At 40.9% G+C, this 20,296-nt stretch overlaps 1 protein-coding gene and 1 pseudogene across 4 annotated transcripts in view; both read right to left on the bottom strand.

Moving 5' to 3' along the window:
- The window catches only part of Rbks (ribokinase), a 113,245-nt gene that overhangs the window by 48,823 nt on the left and 44,126 nt on the right, over positions 1 to 20,296 (bottom strand). For all 4 annotated transcript variants that reach the window (XM_023711101.1, XM_004627390.3, XM_004627391.2 and 1 more), the window contains 3 exons: positions 18,526 to 18,690; positions 9,186 to 9,277; positions 3,740 to 3,928 (listed from right to left, as the gene is read on the bottom strand). In XM_023711101.1, the coding sequence (XP_023566869.1) occupies positions 3,740 to 3,928; positions 9,186 to 9,277; positions 18,526 to 18,690 (446 nt within the window). The remainder of the gene's footprint in view (positions 1 to 3,739; positions 3,929 to 9,185; positions 9,278 to 18,525; positions 18,691 to 20,296) is intronic.
- On the bottom strand, positions 18,710 to 20,290 carry LOC105741654 (annotated as a pseudogene).

The raw sequence follows: 20,296 nt of genomic DNA, 5'->3' as shown, positions 1-20,296 counted from the left end.
TTCCCCCAGTACCAGGGATTGAACTCAGGACCCTGTGTTTGCCAGGCCAAGTGCTTATTCTACTGAGATATCTCCCCGGCCCTCCACCAACAGTACTCTTCACAAAATTAGAAAAAATTAAAATTTGTATGGAACCAGAAGTGTCCAGAAAAGCCAAAACAATCCTGAGTGAAAAGAGCAAAGTGGGAACATCACAGTATCAGATTTCAAGTCACAGCACAAAACTATAGTAACCAAAACAATATGGTATTGGTACAAAAACATACACAGAGCAATGAAATAGAACAGAAGACACAGAACTGACCCCTGTGCCCATAGCAATGTGAGTTTTGAAAAAAAAGGGGCCTAAAATACATATTGGAGAAAATACTGCTTCTTTAACAAACCATCGTGGGAGAAGTGGGTATCCATGAGCAGAAGATTGAAACTAGACCTCTCAGAAACCCTACAAATTATTAAAAAATACCAAGAAAGTATATATTGATCAGAAATAGGGAGATGGGAAGGAGAAAGGAGATCTGCTGGGAAGTGCAGCTGAATGAGAGTCACAGGGAGCACCATGGCAGTGCCCAGGTTAAAGCTGGAGTGCTCAGTCCTCTCAGTGCCGGATGGCTAGGCAGGAGTCCACACTCTATATTCTGGGGTGGGAAATACCTCTTAAGGTCACTTGCATTGGCAGTTCTAATTATATGTGGCAATATCAGTTTTGCTTTTCACCAGTGGTAGGGGCATGGAGGGGCAGGGTGGACAAAAGGTCATACTATAGCGGGAAGAATGACTCCTCAAGTTTTCAAAGCCGGACTCATTGTTCTGGATGGTAAGAGGTCAATCAACAGGAACCTATCTTTGAGAGCATCCTGGATGGCTAAAGGTCAGCCCAGGATGAGGAGAATACACCAAAAAGAAATCGCCTTAGAATCCAGGTGTGTGATGCATACCTGCAATCCCAGCACTCGCGAAGCTGAGGCAGCAGGATTGCTGTGAGTTCAAGGCCAGCCTGGGCTACAAAGTATATTCATGGTCACCCTGAACTGCACAGAGTGACCCTGTCTTAAAAAAAAAAATCACCTTGTAAACCTGTAGGCAATGTGCCATCCCAAGCAATCATCTCAACCCAATAAAGAGTTTCCCTACCAATGTCAACAGAAGCTTTTGCTACTTCCTACTACTGTAACCTCTAATTTAGAGTGAATTCTTGAGCCCTGGGTAGTCCTGAGGGCTGGGACCTCATTAGCAACTCTGAATACTGCAGGACTCAAAATAATGGATGAAAAGGAACAAAGAATAGGAAGACAAATCTTTTCGACCCTGGCTTTTGTTCACTCTTAGTGGACTTAGATCTCCTGAATTATGTTACATCATTACACAGTGAGTGATTCTAGAGAAGACAAAGTTATCTACAGGCTGTTCTAGGATTTAATCCCTGACATAAAGAAAGGAATTTATGTATCAGGAGTTTTGCAGAAATTATAGGGCAATATAATTACCATTACCTTATGTCATACTACCACAATAATCACAAAACATTATCATGTTTCGGTGTGCATGGGAATGCACACAAAATATGAATTCAGTGCAATCTTAATTCCCAGATAGAATTCTTAACCCAGTAATGGTGAACCTTTTAGAAACTAAACCCCACTTATTTATCATAAAGTGACAACAATGCAATTAAACCTGAATACCAAGGTCTTAGTTTAGAAAAAAACCAACTTATACACCATCTTTTGTCTTAAAAGAAAAACAATAAAACGCAAGCCATAGGTTTGCTACCACTACCCTAGCCCTCTAGTTAGAAAGTACAGTGTGAGGACATGAGGTTCCTGTCACTCTGAGGCTGAGATTCAGATAATGTATAGAAATGGGGAAAGAGCTACATCTGTCATGTCTTCCAAACCGAGCCGAGGACATCTGTAGCTCTTGCCACCATCTCACTGTAGCTCAACGGGAAAAGCAGATGTAAAAATAGAAGTGATATATGCAACTATTAACAGTGAGCAAACGGAACAGAGCAGGCGGCAGCAGTAGCGACACAGGATGGGAGCCGGCCTCCTCTAAGGGAGGCTGCCCGTCTCCAGGGGACAACGTGGCATCTAACTAGTGAGGTTTCCTTCACCAGGTCGCCCCTGGTGTATGAATAAGGGACTGGGAGGAGGAGATGAGCGAGAAGAGCAGGTAACGTCCTCCTGACACACGTGAAGAAGCCTGTGTGCTCGGCAGGAAGTGCCTCCCTGGAGTCCCTCCTGCTGGCATGTGATTAGCTCCTCTTACTACACTTATGAGCAGGCAAGAATTTTAGTAATGAGAGTGCAGGATGAGAGGACAAAGGAAGTGTTAACAAGTGAGGCCGACTGGAGAGCCAGAAAATAGCTACCTTGCTTTTTCTTGTCAGTTTGACCTCCACTCTACGGGGGATGCTGACAGCCTGCTTGGTAGACACAGTAGTTCAATGGAAAAACTTCTGGTGGTTGTTTGAGATGGTTTTTTTTTTTTAGAATGTGATATAATTAACTTATTGCATTTGTCTTTCCTGCATGTTTCATAGAAGGGAGCATAAAATACATTGGCTTTTATGCCTGTTTTGTTTTAAATTCAGTATGTTTTCAAGGTTCATCATGTCATAGCATGAATAAGTAGTTCATTCCTTTACAAGGAAGCTATACGCTGCTGAGGTGTATAACATGGTTTCATTCGCTCTACAGACTCACAATGTTGTACAGTTTCTATAAAACATCTATCACTCTAAAGCAAAATTCCTGCTCTCTGAAGCAAAACTCCTTACCTCTCCGCCTTCCTCCTCCCTGAGCCCTTGGCAAGCACCAATCTATGTTCTGTGTCTATGGATTCATCTATTCTGGATAGTTCATATAAATGGAATCATATGTGATCTTTTCAGATTTGGCTTTTTTTTTTTTTTTACTTAGTATAATGCTCTGAAGGTTTATTCATGACATGGCATGCGTTAACATTCCTCTTAATGGCTGTATAATATTCTATTGTACAGTTACAGGTATACCATGATTTATCCATCTGCTGGTAAACACTGTGTTGTTTCCAATTTTTTGCTATTTTGAATAATGTGGCCACAAACATTTGTGCACAAGTTTTGTGTAGACATATTTTCATTTCTTTTGGGCACGTGCTTATAAGTACAATTATTGGGTCCTATATTTAACTTTTTGAGGCACTTTTAGATAGTGATTGAATATCTTACATTTCTCTTGACAGTGTAAAGAGTTCCAATCTCTTCATATCATAGATAATACTTGTTTTTAATTTTTTATTATGGCTATTGCCTCAGTTACGCTTCTCTCAATGCTGGGACAAATACCTGACACTGAAAATGAAGGAAGGAAAGGTTTATTTAGCTCACAGTTAGTGGAGGTTTCAGTCCACACTCAGTTGGATCCAAGGCAGAGCGGCACATGGCTATTTAAGATGATTAAAAATAGCGCTCTTGCTGATTGTTCTTTTCAGCTGGGTGTGGTAGTGCATCCCTGTAATCCAAGCACTTGGGAGGCAGAGGCAAAAGGATTGCTGCAAGTTCGAGGCCAGCCTGGGCTACATAGTGAATTCAGGGACAGCCTGAACTATATAGCAAGACACTGTCTCAAAAAAAAGTTCTTTTCTACCATGTCATTTCCTAGGTTTTATCTCATTATGCAAAACTCAGGCAAAGTATTTAGTCATTAAACAAAGATTATGAAGGGCCAAAAATGACTTAAAGTGTAAAGCCTACCGTGGTATCCACAGCCTTAACTTTCTCTGTGGGAATATGCTTTGGAACAGGCTCTGTCTGTGACACCATCACGCATCCTTCGGCCCCCAAGGTGATGATTACAACCTGGCAGCCCCTTGCCAGGAGCACCAGGGCAGCCTTCCCAGCTTCTGCCGGGTTGCTCACTGCAAGACTTGTTAAAATCTCTGCCTGGAATACACAAAGAAAAAGGAAATTGGTGAAAACAATTAAACAGAATCTACTGTCAGAGTTGTTTTTCTAGAAAATGTATTTCCTTTTTTTTTTTTAAAATAACAACCAGTGTGACAGAAACTTTGATTAATACTGTACTGGTGTAGGAAAATTAAAAATAACAACCAGATCTAGTTATAAAAGACGTTCTTGGAACAGATAGGTAAGTTTGAACACAGCCTGCATATCTCATATGACAGTATAAAAGGACTGGTATTTCCTAAGTGTGATAAGGGCACTGCGCTTCCTCTCTGGAGGCACACACTCAAGTGTGTACGGTATGTGTGATGATGGTCTGCACCTACAAGTCCCGTGAAGCCTCATATGGTCATAGGTGGGTTTTCTCCAAGGGTGGCTGGCTCTACAGTGTGTGATGTGGGATCAAGGGTATGTGGCTACTAAATGATAGTTCTAGGGAGGATCAAGGGTGCCCCACCTGGGTGTGAGCTACCCACCTTAAAGGTGTGTACGCTGGACAAAATATAAGGGACAGAAGGAGGGCTGTCACTTGTTGCTTGCTGCCTTTTGCCTGCCAAAGAGCACATGTAAATTGCAAAACTGCCCTATATACTTTTCATGTCCTTTCTTAATTCTAGCAAACATCTTGCAGTTTTCCCTTTAATATTATGGATTACTTTCCTCTCTTTCCATTCTCTTTATCTTTCACTCTATTAAATGTACTGTCCTTTGTACTTCAAAAATATTTTTCTTTTTGCCCTGTTTTCTCTGTGACTTCCTACTCCCTGTAGGTGAATGGATCAAGAGTCTCTTTTAGTGTACCACTTTTTTTTTTTAAGGGGGCCTGCCCCTTAGCTTAGTTCTTTAAGTGGCTGCTTCAACAAAGCAGTCAGGCTCAGGTTGCTGTGGTTCAATCCCCACAACTCAAGCCAGCCAAACCTGCCCTGAAGGCATTTGGAGCCAAAAAAAAAAAAAAAGCATTTTTTTTTAAATGTCTTTAATTATTATAGGATTCAATAGTTACCAATTTGTCCTGAGTTTTAGTAATCTTTTTTTTGTTTTTGTTTTTTAATGTATTTAGTACAGGGTCCACAGGGTCTCATTACACAGATCTGCTCGTAGTGATTCTCCTGTTTTCAGCTTCCCAGGTGCTGGGATTACAGGCATGTGTCACCAAGCCCAGTCTCAATCACAATCCCAGTGTGCCCCCCCCCGGGGGGGGGGAAGGGGAGGTGAGGCCAGCATGGTTTGTGGTGCAGAGGATTGTACCCCGGTCCCTGCATCTGCCTAAGCAGGCACTTTAATCCGATGAGCTAGCTGGCTGGCCCAGTGTACTACTTCTTTATTCTAATACAATGTTTATTTTTCTAGTCAATGATTAAAAAAATTTCAATAATTTTCATTTTCAATGTCTTCTATTGGGATGTTTTTCATACACTGTTGCTTTGTTTTTCTTTCACAGTTTCTTCCTTTAAAATGAATATTAATCATACTTATGTGAAAGTCTTTTTTTTTTGGTGGAACCGGGGATTGAACTCAGGCCCTTGTGCTTGCCAGGCAAGCGCTTATTCTACTGAACCATCTCCCTGGCCCCTGAAAGTCTTTTTTGCATTGTTTCATTTTATTGTTACAAGCTTCCTCTTGGTCACATTCACCTAGACTGACTGCTGGCTAAGTTCCCCATCGCCGTGCTGCTGCTTGGTCTACTGGCTCGCTGTGCTGGCTGTGAGCTGTGCACACTTCATCTCCACCTGGCCTTCCCTGACTTTGTGGCTTCAGAGCTCTATTTACTAGGACGCCGAGGGTCTCTAACCTGGAGACAGGTGTCATACTTGCCAGGTAGAGTTCCTGCTCTGCCCTTACTTGGGACCCTGCCAACATACTAAGCCAGTGTTTGGCTTGGTTTCCTTCCTGGTAAGACACAGTGTCTCTGTCCCTCTATAAGTTGCGAGTTTCTGGTGGGGGGGGGGTAGCAAGCTCTTTCAGCTTCTGTTATTAGCACATGTTTTCTAGTCATGGGCACTGCTGCCCTCCCAACGAGCGGCCCACTTTTAGTGCCAGTTACCCACAGGATGTGAGCTTCCTACCACCTCTGCTTACTTCTGGGCCAGGTGTATAGCACATTCAATGCTGGAATGCTCCATGAAACCTTTACACTTTTTCATGTGCATACAGTTTCAAACAGGTTCTTGCTATGCAGTTCAGGCTGGTCTTCAACTCACTATGTAGCCCAAGCTGACCCTGAACTCACAGTGATCTTTTTGTTTTAGCCTCCTGACTGCTAGGATTACAGGTGCAAACTGTCATGCTTGGCTTAACAGGTATACTTTTGATCTTGGAGTTACATCCTATTTTTGAACTTTTTATCTTTTCACTGTTTCTCTTTATACTTTATATATCAGGTTTTTTTTGGGTATGCGTGTGTGTGTGTGGTACTAAAGATTAAACCTGGAGCTACATCTCCAGCCAGGCCCCCATTCCCCAATTTTTTAAAATTTTAGACTTTAGGTCTCAGTAAATTGCAGGTTTTTTTTTTTTTTTTTGTATTTTAGGACAGGGTCTAGAGGATCTACAGGGTCTGACTACGTAGATTGGACTCGTAGTGATCCTCCTGTCCACAGCCTCCCAAGTGCTGGGATCACAGGCATGCGCCACCACACCGTCTCAATCACAGTCTCAGTGTGCCCTGGGGGCAGGGCTGACAGGGCAGTCCTGGAGATCAAACTCTAGGTCCCTGCATCTGCCTAAGCAGGCACTTTAATCTGCTGAACTATTTGGCTGGCCCTCGCAGGTTGGTCTTGAAACTTGGAATCCTCTTTACTCAACCTCTTTAGCAGCTGAGATTATAGCTGTGTACCACCACACTGGCTCAGAGTATCTTAAGTATGAATTTACATTATTAGCATAAATTATTTGAATTTACCCATAAGGACATTAAAATGTTCAGTTATTTTTAAAAAATATTTGAGACCTACTTCCTTAGAGACCAGAGTTCATTCATTTAATAAACATTTACTATGTATCAACTATGTGCTGGAATGTGTGGCAGATGTCATTTTTCAAAGATAACTGTATTAATATACATCATTATAAATGCTAGTTTACACTGTGTGTTGTTTTTTATCTCATGTGTTCAGAGGTGTGGTCTTGGAAGGTGGCTGGGGTATGGGCGCCATACTCATCAGTGAATGAAGCCACCAATGCTTTCACTGCTGAATGTGCTACTAGGAGGAGGGGTGTGGCTGGAGGTGAGTCACTGTAGGTGTGACAGGAAGAGGAGGTTCTTGTCTTTGGCTCCGCCCTTCCCTTTGTTTCCTGGCTGCTGTTAATTAAGCATCTGTGCTCTGTTACACCCTTGTGCCATAATGTTCCTGCCTTAGAGCCCAGCAACCGCAGAGTGAATCCTCTGAACCATGTGCTAAATGAAACCTCTTTTTCTTTAAGTTGTATTGGGAATGGTGTCACAAGGATGGCAAAACCCAATACACTGTGACAATATAATGTTCTGTGAAGTGGTAGGGTACCAGGCTGGACCTTCTTCCTTCAACCAACAGAATGGGGTGGAAGTGATGCTGTGTTGTGGCCTCTAATGCAAAATGATAAAAGCCAACATAGTTTCTGCCTAGGGCTCTTCTCCCTCATGGTGGATCTTGGAACCTGGCTCCCTTATTGTGACGAGTCCCAGGCCACATGAAGAGACCATGTGTAAGTGTTGTGGTCTATCATTCCACTATGCCCCAGTCAACAGCCAGCACCTCCTCTCAAGCACATGATGAAAAAGATGTTGGATAATTTCCTCCCTCAGCATTAAGTCTTCCAGCTGAAAATCGAGGCACTGTGGAGCAGATACACAAGACATATTGTCCCAATTCCTGATGGACAGAAACTGAAAACAATAACTAGTACTGTTATACTTGTGGTAACCTATTATGCACAAAGAAAGCTATATACATGGGGATAGCTGCAATAGTAAGATAGATGTCCTAACCTTATGGAGCTTGTATTTAATGGATAAGATAGAACTGAATATATAATTTAGGCTGTGATGAATGTTTGAATTTTTTTTTTTTTTTTGAAATGGGGATTGAACTCAGGCCCTTGCGCTTGCCAGGCAAGCGCTTATTCTACTAAGCCATCTCCCTGGCCCAAGGTTGAAGACTAAATAGACTGCTTTTTAAATATCTAGCTAGGAAATCTGAGCCAGTTTGTCAGTTGAAAATAATTTAAGTCCTTATTGTGTAATGGTCACTATCTTCCACAATTCCTTTTTCTAGCACAATGCCTGGACACAGTGATTGCTCAAAAATATTACATAACCTATTGTGGTTTGTTAAATTTAGTTTCCATATATCAGTCTTCCTTCTTGGGTCCTGTATGTTCTACCAAGAAACTGGTCAAGAAAATTCTAGAAACTGTCATCCATCCTTCAAACCAAGTGGCAAATTAATAGTTCATTAATTACTATTTCTCTGTGTGTTGCCTTTGCTGATATGTATTCATATACTGACAATGAAAGAGAGTTCTGATCTAATGCTATCTAGCCTATAAAGTGGGAGAAATGTTGAAATTTTCTTCCTAAAACTCTTAGGAAAGAATAGTTGATATCTTGTCCAGATGCATACATTATGAGCCTCATACTTGCTCCCTTGATACAGAGGCCTTTAAGGCCTTTTCTGTGTTACCAATGGAGAACCTGGGACTGTCTACTAATGATGTGATGGTGCCCAAATAATAGAAGGTAACAGACATTCCGCACTGTATAATCAGTAAGGCTGATCTAACAGCTTCCAGATGAAAGATCAGAGGCTCAGTTAAATCTGAATTTCAGAAAACAACAAATAATTCTTCAATATTTAAGCATATCTAGTAAATTATTCATTGACTATCTGAAATTCAAATTTCATTGGGCATCGTGCATATTTATTTGCTAAACTTGGCAATACTAATACTAAGTAGACTACAGAATATTGAATAACTAGAAAGGAGAAGAAAATAACAATGTGGGGGTAAGGAAGGGGCTAAAATTGAGGTTGGAAAGTGCCACATCACAGAGATAGCTCAGTGAATGCTTTCCTGTAGCCCTAAGGTTTACTCATTTTCTTTTTTCTACACCCCAGTAAACTGAAAAAGATCAGTTTTTAACTTAAGAATTTTCTTGTGACCAAATTGATGAGGTTAATCCTTCCTTTTTTTCTTTATCCAATTGTGTGAAAGCCTTTCAGTTGGTCACAGAAGGAGCAAGGCAATTCATCCTTACCTCACTTTCATTGCAGCAGAAGACATTTGAGAGAGCATAGAACTGGGGATCCAGGTCAGCAATGGCAGGGGCTGGATTGAACAATGTTTTCACTTTAAAGAAAAGGGAAAGGGGTTCAATCGTTATCTTGTTTAACACAGCGCATTCATAATCATTTCATGGGACAAATTCCTGAGTTAAATAATTTTTGCACTTAGATTTTTATTTATTTATTTATTCATTTATTGGGTACCAGAAATCAAATTCAGGGCCTAATGCTTGCCAGGCAAGCATTGCACCACTGAGCTAAATCCTCAACTACTCATCAACTTAAAGATCCACTCAGTGACAGATTAGAAAAATCTGAACTCTCAACCACTATGACAGAAAGTCATAGTACCATTTCCTTCTTATTTGTGTTTCCTCGATTTTTCATGCTAGCAGTGAAATGTTAGTGTTTCAGCTTTGAAGGTAAGCACCAATATTTACAACCAAGGTGATTCCAGAGCTAAGTCAGGGGCAAGAAGAACTTTAAAGGAAAAATGCTGTGGTACGAGAGGACTTTTACAAATATGAACAGGCTACTCAATATTTCTGTGGGTTGCTTTAAGTGCTTCCTTGCAAGGCCAGTTCATAAATCCATTTTCCAAGGAAGAAGAAAGAAATGACAGAAAATGAACAACAAAGAGTTCAAAACTGCCCTGGTAAAAACAGTATGTAGGAAACTCACATACATGTATCTATAGTGTGCTCCTATGCCTCCCAATTACATCACAATTATGCATGCCAACACATACATACACGCACACACAAAGGCTCATATTCTTGGTTTTTGTGAGCAGTCTAGAAACTTAAAACAAAGAATTGCGAAAATCTGAGCAAGGAGAGACTTTGACTATGAGGCTACGCGAGGAGGAGCAGGGATAATAGAAGTAGGGGAAGGAGAATGTCACGGCCACTCCATGACAGAAAAGTGAATTTTTTGGAGAAGAGTGAAGCTCAGAGAGGTGAAGACATATTTTGAAAGGAATATGACTTTCAAAAAGTCCTTCCCTGGGATGTGGTTAGGCTGAAACCCAAGGTCTCCTGGTTTTATTTATTTATTTATTTATTTATTTATTTATTTATTTTTGTGGTACCAGGGATTGAACTCAGGACCCTACACTTGCCAGGCAAGCACTTATTCTACTGAGCTATCTCCCCAACCTTCCTGGTTTTAAATTCAGGGTTGGACCTTCTCTGAAACAGAAGAGCATTTCTCTCTGCCAGGACTCTGTCAATAATAATCCATGCCCTTAATCCTGAAATTCACAGTATCTTTTAAAACAGCTTTTGCCACTGAATTCTGAATTATTCTACTGATATTAGCAAGTACACTTGCAGGAGGATCACTCTTTGTCACAACATGTACTCAGCAGAGCACTCAACTAGAATGGCTAGTGTTTTTATCATCTGGGGTCCACTGACTGACCTGTTAGGGAGTTCCACCTGACTACAGAGCCATACAATAAAATCCACTAGCTCCCATCCTCAGAGACTCTTCTAGAACAGTGGCTCACAAACAGTCACACATCAGCAACACTGTTCAAATGCATGATTTTCAGACTTCACCTAAGATCCACTGAAGTAGAATCTCTGGGGAGATAGGAATCTGCACATTCCCAAGTTCTCCAGGTGGCTCTTACACAGCTTGGCAGTGATCCATTCCACACTCCCGAGGAGAAGCTCATCAGCACATGCTGATGCAGACAGCCTACCCCTGCAGCTTGGTGAGCCGTCTAGTCTATTTCTGTACCATTCTAGGTCTTCCTTAATGTTTTGGTTCAGTCAGTGGTCTTGTTCAGTATGGCTAACACTACTCCCACATTTTTATTATTTCAGAATACACAATGTCCACCCACAAAAATTCTATGGTATATTTTTGGCTGCTCAGATTTTTGTACAGGACTATTGTGCAGCTTAAATTAGAAAATGGACATAAAAGCACTATGTAAACTGTAAAGTGTTATACACAAGTAGAGGCTTATTACTGTTATTATAATGTCCCTTGCACACAGCCCAACACTCCCGCATGTCCACCCATCTCTTCTGCCTTTGCTGTAGTGTGTAGACTGTGGCAATCTCACTGGTTTCCCCACTTCCGCAAGGCCTTGGTGTTGTCAGTAATGAACAAACATCCACACTGCCCAGTGTTCTAACATTCCCTCTTACTTCTGAGGTTTTCTTAGCAATATATTATTTCCTACTTTCCTCAAACCTTAAATCTAAACACTCTTGCTCAGCCATTGGGTTCTCAAGTCCACACTTACCAGTGTTAGAGCACTGCCTACAACAGCTACCAATACAGACAGGAGGGAAGAGTCATTCATAGAGAAGCTCCTTTTGTTCTCAAGGGATCTCTGATCTAGCAATACCTTTTCCAAACCTATCCTATGGAAATTCACAGGTTTGCAAATATGTCATACAATGATGTCCATGTGGTTATGATAGAAAAAAATAAGAAATCTACATATCTACCAAAAGGGAGTGGTTAAGATAGTTATAATATGCACCTGAAATAATTATGCAATTGCTTAGAAGGATGAAGTAGGTCTCTGTTTTGTCAAAGGAAGATTTCTGAATTTATTAGACATGAAAAAGGCAGTAAAAGGTGATGGGGAAAAATCTGATCATGAATTAACTGCTGTAAATCATGCAAAGACATCATTGTTTAAACATATAGAGTAACTTCCATGAAAAATTGGCATACACTTGTAAGTCTAGCACTCAGGAGGCTGAGGCAGAAGAACTACCAATTTGAGGCCAGCCTGTTCTATGTAGCAAAAACCCTGTCTCAACAACCAGGGCTGGTCTGATACCTCAGCAGACTAAAGTGCCTGCTTAGGCAGAGTGCAGCGGCTGGGGTTCGAGCTGGCGATTGAGATTGGGCGTGGTGGTGTGCGCCTATAATCCCAGCACTTGGGAGGGTGAAAACAGGAGAATCACTACGAGTCTGATCTATGTAGTGAGATCCTTTGGCCCTGTCCTAAATACAGAAAACAAACAAACAAACAACCAAAACCAAAAAGCAGGCACATTATAAATGGAATGATGTAATCTGTAGGTTTTGTAGTGGAGGGCAGGTCATCATGAGCTGGGGTACAGAAAAAAAAAAAAAACCAAAACACTAGCCACGTCTGGATCACTGCTGAAACTAAACGACAGTATATATGGGCTTACCATGCTATTCTCTGTGCAGCATTATGTATCTGACATTTTCAATAATAGCACATTTTACCTCAAATATTGTAGAAATTAATCAAATCTTATGTGCCTGAGATAGAATTCTTACCAACAATAAGTGACAATGTGGGTTTACAGTCTGATACTTAAGTTTAGATTAACAAAATTTAGAGGAAAAGAAAAATGCCTTAAAGGAGACACCCACCTTGGCTCATGCTACTACAACTAAGCAGAAATACTTTACCATGGGGAGGCATAAAGAACTAGTAGATGGAGTTAGAAGAACACATTTATAGTTGACAGGATGGAAAAGATAATGTTACCCTGGGACCAGGCAAAAGGAAGGAACCATGTGACATGGCCTATAGAGGTGACTGGCAGCGCCCCCTCCCCCTCGTAATTGTTACTCATTACCGTGTGAGATGGACTGAATGCCTGCTTATCTTTACCACGTGTCAGTGTCTGATGAGGTAATGTTGGTGCAGAGCTAGTGAGGCCTGGGGTAGCAGCTGGACGGCCTCAAGTACAGGGAAGTGAAGTGGAAGTTCTCTCTATGCTCACGTGGAACGCAGGGGCTGAGGAGTTACAAAGCTCTTAAGAACTAGTTCAGAGAAAGAGGAAGAAAGGCACCCTGAGCTGAGAAGGTGTGAGGAGCCTGGGCACCCAAAGCACTGGCTTGGCTGACTTGCCCTGGAGGCTGTTTTCTGTGACTTCAGCAGCACAGTGTGGCCAAGCTTGTGGGTCATGGGCTGGATAATGTTACAGTCAAACTCTAGGTGGCCAGCCAAAAAGTTTTGCTTGCCAAATGGAGAGGAACTAAAGTGGCATTAAAAGATATTTTGTATCATACCTACGATTTAATCTTGGCTATCTCACAATGTCAATTATTTATAATTGCTCCTGTAATGTTCCACTTGCTTTGAAATGGATATAAAGGCCAGAACCAACATGTACAGTTTCATCACCAGCAGCCACAGCTGGAGCTCCTGGCAAGGATGGGGCGATACAGGGTGACCAAGTTTTTTTTAAAGTTGTGGGTGCTATCTCTAAAATAAAATGTGCTTTTCTGGGGGGTGAGTGTGGGGCAAAAATAAATAAGGAAAACTAATGTTTTATTTTTTTAAATTAATTTATTTTGGGGATTGAACTCAGGACCTTGTGCTTGTCAGGCAGGCTCTAAAACCTCTGAGCTATCTTCCCAGCTCCAAAACTAGTTTTAATCTTGGTGAAGACAGGAAGAAAGAATTTTGAGATGTGTATAATTCAAATTTTGATACCTGTTAACGGGTAACAGGGCTGTGACCATAAACTCAGACGCCAGTGGTGACTTTGTCATCTCTCTTGAAGATGGAATAATGCTGAGTAGCACATACGTCCCTCAAGGGGTAATGGGCAAGACGTGGTGCTTGACAGATGTGAGCTTTGCCTGCCATGCTTTGTGATCAGTCCATGGTGACATTAATAAGCTAGGAGATCTCTCAGTCAGAGTCTCTTGCTTAGAAGAAGAGAGGAAGGTCCAAAGCAATCTTCTGAGTGAGAGTCCTTATTTTCTAAGTGATTGGTTGTGGATTTGAGGATATTCTTCAGGATTCCCAACCTAGTACTCTCCTTTCATTAAGCCACTTTCCTCTTCTTTGGGAATGAAGATGCATCACACACACACACACACACACACACACACACACACACACCCCTAAACTGCACTTGCAATTGCTAGAGTCCACCAAATAGGGGAGAGCTGACTTGGCCAGAGCATGCTGCCTGCTGGATGATTTTCAGAAAGAGGTATGTTTCAAAACAAACAAACGAACAAAAAAACCTGCTGAAGACAAAAGTAAACAAAAAAGGGGATATAAATGGGCCATTTTGTAGTGAAAAAAATATGTATCTGTATATACAAAATAGCATAAATATACAGCTATGTTCTCTTAGTTCAATGAGAAGGTTTTTTTTTTTTTTAACTTGACCAGGTTCACAAATTTATTGGGGTTGAAGATATAACTTCTGTACTTCATTAATGAGAAGGTTTTGAACTAACAGTGTTTAGATATGTCTGTGTTTAGACAAGATATGTCTGCATCTTGTACAAGGAATAACTACTACAAAGGCAACAATATGCAATGTATTAATTATTGTAACTGTACTACTAACCTGTTTTGAAACTATCTCATTGCTACTTCTTTCTCAATAAAATTATTAAAATACAAAAAAGTCTGCTTTTGTGATTATTTAAAAAAACAGATAGAGGGGTGTCATGTGTGCTGGTGTATGCATTATGTATCTGTAGTGGAGTGTATAGAGATAAACTGCTGAAAATACTCTAAGGCTTCTTCTCTGTTTCTGTTTCCTTTTTTTTTGATTTTTTGAGACATTATGTAGTCCAGGCTGGCCTCAAACTTTGGGCAAGCTCTCTGCCTCAGCCTCCCAAGTTCTCCCATTATAGGCCTGTGCCACCACATCTGGCTTCTCTGTTTGTTAGGCAGCAAAGATACTGAAACTGTAGGCCATACACTAGACAGTTAAAAGATATGAATTTTAGTTTTCCAGAGATACTCTTCCAAAAGCACAGTTCCCTGAAATTAACAGCATGTGAGGCTTTGATTTTATTTATTTTTTAATCTTTTATTTATTTGGTACAGGGTCTTGCTATGCAGTTGGGACTCATAGTGATTGTCCTGTCTCAGCCTCCCCAATGCTGGGATTACAGGTGTGCACCACCATGTCTGGGTTCAGTGGCTAGCATGGCATGTGGTACCAGGGATTGAACCTGGGTCCTTGTGCTTGCCAGGCAGGTATTTAGACTGCTGAGTTATCTCCCCAAGCCCAAGGGGGCTTTGCTTTTAAAGTGTGATCCTGGAGACAGACTTGGATCTTAGAGTCTACAACTGTTTTCCCCACTTACTACAAGTGTGATGTTGGTTGAGTGAATTAAACAGTTGGCCTCCTCATCTTCAATCTGAAAGAATAATGCTTGCCATTTTTTTGTCATAAGGCTTTTCTGAGGATTAAGAGTATAAAGAAAAACATTATAAGCTAAAAGTACATACAAATGCAAGGTATTAATACTTCCCATAGCATACAGTAGTCTTTTCTCCTATCTGTGGTTCTGTTTTTTCTATAGTTTCAGTGTGAACCAGGGTTTGAAAATATTAAGTACAATTCTAGAAATAATAATTCATAAATTTTAAGTTGTATACCATTCTGAGTCATGTGATGAAATCTCATGCCATCCTACTCCATTGCAGTTGGGACACGACTTACCCTGTCCAGCCCTCCTGCACTGATAGCCATCTGGGTCATTAGCTCAACTGCTGTGGTACAGTGGGGCTTGTGCTCAAATAACCTTTATTTTACTGAGTAATGACCCCAAAGTGCAACAACAGTGAAGCTGGCAACTCAGATGTGCCAAAGAGAAGCCATAAAGTGCTTCTTTTCAAGTGAAAAGGCAAAAGTTCTTGACTTAGATAAGAAAAAGAAATATGTAAGGTGAAGTTGCTAAGATCTACAATAAGGATGAATCCCCTACCCTTTGATACTGGGGTTGGAACCTATATACTGAACTGCACTCCCAACCCTTTCAGTTTTTTATTATCTTGAGGCAGGGTCTCACTAAGTTGCCCAGTGTGGCCTCAAACTTAATCTTCCTACTTCAGCCTCTGAAGTAGCTGAGATTACATGGTAAGAGTACACCATTATGCCTGGAAAGAACTGGCTTTCTATTCACAAAATTGTAAAGAATAAAAAAGATATCAGGGCTAATTTATCTGTTGTACTTTAAACTGCAAACGTGATGGCCACTGTATATGATAAATGTGTAGTTAAGATGTATTAGAGTTAGGTACTATCCAAAGTTTCAGTCATCTAATGGGTGTCTGGAATGTATCCCCCAACCTCCAGAGGGGACCACTGGATAGATTTTGCACCATGAATATTTAGGTATCCTGGCCAGTCAAATACACTAGGCAGGCTGAGGCCCATCATCACCTACCCCTCCTCTTGTGCCCTAGGACCTCCTGCTCCTCAAATGTAGGAGCTGCTTGGTAGCTGCCAGAGGAAGCATCTCTAGAGCCCACTCAAATGACAGCTGGGCCTCATCCAGATGCCAGCTCACAGTCAGGTGGCTTGCTCATCAGGATTTCTCTCCCTCACCTGTGAAAGGCTGGCTCTTCAGCTGTTGTGGATGTACCTTCCTCTCGCCCACAAGCTGGACAGGTACAGGTAACTAGACTACGACAGAGAAAAAAGTGACCTCTGAGAAGCAAGGGATAGTGGGAAAGAAAGAAAAGTTATATAAGAAAGTGATTTCATCTACACACAGGGAGGCAGTAGCAAGAGTGAAGTGGGGAGGGGAACACTGTATTCACACCCCCAGCTGAGATGAGTGCAGTGCAGAGAACGCTTACCATAAGCAGTAGATTCTATCCGTGACACTTTGAGAACATGCAACCAAATGGGTTTTGGCTTAGAATTCTTTGACAGCTTTGAGTCCATTAAAAATACAGTAAATGTCAGTGAGAATTTGCCATGGCATATTTTGCCAAGAGGAAAATTTGTTAAATCAGGACACACACTTTAAAATTCTCCACAGAAATCACTTCAGTGACTTATTTTCTATTTATTGGTATATAGTACACTATATGCTTTGTGAGAAATCACATAAACACACACACACACACACACACACACATGCACACACACATATGCACACACGCATCCTGCATGCATCCTCTGTTCTATTTTTTTTTTTTTTTAATTTTGTATGTCACTGTGAAAGTTTTATCTGGAAAAGTCAATGTGGTTCTCTCTGTATTTACTTACTTACTATACATCACAGGACTACTGCTAGCCTATTAAGGAAAAGCCACTGCCTTGGAGTGGCTACTTTTTATTTTGGTTTCTTTGACCAGATGGTGCTAGGATTAGGATACTATTCCAATTTTTTTTTCTTGTTTTTTCCCGGTACTGGGGATCAAACTTGGGACCTTTCCAGGCAGGTGCTTATACTGTTGAGCTATCTTCCTGGGATATTATCCTAATTTCAATTTAAAGAACAAAATGTACAGGAAATAAAAAGTGAGACTTACTGGTACGTGCTGTAATATGCTTGGCATCACATTTAATTCATTGTATCGCCAGAACAATTCTATAGGGCATATTTCTACACGTATTTTATAGAGAGGTTCAGAAAAAGCAGCCGATTCTAAGACCCCAAAGCTAACAAGAGATAGAGATGGAATTCTAATCCAGGAGATGCTTTTGCCACTAGGCAGAGGAGACAAAAACAAAAACAAAAAAACAAAACAAACAAAAAAAAAAGACCAACCCCTCCACCCCTGAAAAAGCCTACTTTAAAAAATATCTTTTTATCTGAGCCGAGCATGGGGGCATATTTCTGTAACCCCAACTACTTGGGAGGCTGAGGCAGGAAGGAGGGAAGTTTGAGCTCGGCTTGAGTAATTTAGTGACACTGTAGAAAACCAGGTCTGGGAACGTGACTCTGTGCAAGGCCCTGGGCTCAATCCCTAGACCCGAACAACAAGAGGAGGAGAATGGGTGGGAGAGCAGCAGAATTAAGATAAGCCTTGGGTGGATGACTGTTGGGTAATGCTTTAGTGGCACAGCTCTGCCCACTTTAGTAGGTTTGGAAATTTTTGAAATCAAAAGTCAAATAGAAGAGTTGTTTAATATATATTGATAACACAGAAAGTAACGTAGGTAATATTTATTTACTGAAATGATAAAGTTTTATAAGAAGAAAGAACAAATTGTTGACTCCTAGAGATGTTTATTGACACATACCTGGGCAGTGATTGGACATGACCTTTGCTTCTCACAGCAGAAAACATCTCACTGCCTCTTAGATAATGGGCTGCTGCACAGACTCTTAATTACTTCTATCATTCCTGCTAGCTCAACTGCAGATTTACATTGAGGGGTATCAGATATCCTACTCATGTTATTTTTATTCTATTTGTAAGCTTTTCTAACATTATCAAGAACTACAAGACAGTGAATCTCACAGATGGAGGAAAGAATATTTTACTACAAAAAAAGTATTGCTTTGCTTAACTTAAAAGGTTAACTTTAATTAAGACAGTGATAAAAGCTTTTACAGATAGTGACAAATATGTAAAGTTACCTCCACTATTGTGGGCCATTGTCAGGGCTTCCAAAGAAGTTGCCGGAGTTATTTCTAGCTGGCAGATCATTACTTTGGCTCTGCTAATGACACGAGCTGCTTCCTTCAGGTCTTCAGTGTTCAAAAGTAAATTTGCTCCAGCCACAATGACAATGATATTATGGCCTATAAAGAAATTCTACATATTTATAGTAAAACTAAGCAAAGCCACACAATGATATTCTGCAATGTTACAATCATTTTTATAAAGTAGCTACATTAAATGTAAAGTATTAAATTTTAATATTTTGAGGACATTCAGGTTACATTTTATGCTCTAGATGTACATTTTGTAGTAGCACTGAGAGCCACATTATTCTGATTAATTTGTTTCTTCTCCCAGGAGACAGTCTGTTTATGATGCTCTGGCTGGCCTTGAACTACTATGCTCAAGGGAGCTTCTTGCCTCAGCCTCCCAAATAGCTGGGGCTACAGGCATGTGGCACCATGCCTGGACTGTTTTGATTACTTCAAGCAAAATCCTAAAAAGGCTTGTCTTATTAATATTCTTATATTCAAAGAATATCAGTTAAGGAAAGCTATATGACATATGTTTAAAATTTCTTTTATGGAAAATGGCTGATATAACATATATGATAAAGACTCAGAATTCTAAGCTTCAAATACCATATATATGAGCATAAATAGGAACAAAGATGCATTAAAATTTAAAATTAATACTCTAATGTGTGCAAGCAGTTCATGTGCATACCCTAGAAATGGTTCTGTTGATCTGAACACATTTTATAATATCTAACAGATGGGAAATTCTACCAGATGAAGTAGAAAGAGAAAGAAAGATATTTGGCCTGTAGTGTACCAGATCGAGAGGAAGAAATAATACTAAACAATCTGATACATTCTCATCACTTGAGCCCACTCTCCAATCCCATCTACATAGTTCATCTTATCAGATGTGCGAATTGATGTCACAGACTTGGGGATCACTGCCACACTCCTCTGGATATGGAATCGGATCAGAACCTGGGCTGTAGTTTTTTGTGCTTTGAAGCAATCTCATTAATCTCGGGATCCTCTGGTAATGAAGGGTCCTCTGGCTTGGCCCAAAGTCTGTCTGGAGAACCCAGGTGGCTGTAGTCAGTGACAATGATGTTCTTGGAGTGGCAGTACTGGATCAGCTTCTCCTGGGTGAGTATGGGTGATATTCCAGCTGGTTTGTCACTGGTTTATATTTCAGCTCAGGCTTGTTCAGAAGCTTTTCAATCTGGAAGAGGCTGAAGTTGGAGACACCAAGAGCTTTTACTAATCCCTAATCAACCAGTTCCTCCATGACCTCCCATGCATCCAGGAATGTTATTGTACTGGAGAGGATACTGCCTTTATCATCTCTGGGGATGAGTTCCTTCCCTGCCTGAAGTCCCTGTGGAAAGTGAATGAGGTTCATGTTCAGGTAGTCCAGTTTTAGGTCCTTCAGGGTCTTAAGGCAGGCCTCCTTCACCAGGCTTCTCTCAAAGAATATGGACCACAACTTGCTAATCAAGAGGTCCTCCTGCCTCATGAGCTTCTCTTGAATCTTCTCTTGGAAGGCTTCTCCCACCTCGTTCTCATTCTGATAGGTGTAGGCCCAGTCGATGTGGTGATATCCTGCATTGATGGCTGCCTTCACAGCTTCTTTGATTTAGCCTGGGGGAGACTTTCAAGTGCCCAGGCCCACAATGGGCATCTTGGCTTTGGTGCTGAGCTCCATGAAGGTGGGCATGGTTGGTGCAGA

Source organism: Octodon degus, unplaced genomic scaffold (genome assembly GCF_000260255.1).
Source record: "Octodon degus isolate 3935 unplaced genomic scaffold, OctDeg1.0 scaffold00019, whole genome shotgun sequence".
Classification (NCBI taxonomy): domain Eukaryota; kingdom Metazoa; phylum Chordata; class Mammalia; order Rodentia; family Octodontidae; genus Octodon; species Octodon degus.
The sequence above is the reverse complement of the archived record's forward strand: the minus strand, read 5'-3'. Positions and strand labels throughout refer to the sequence as shown.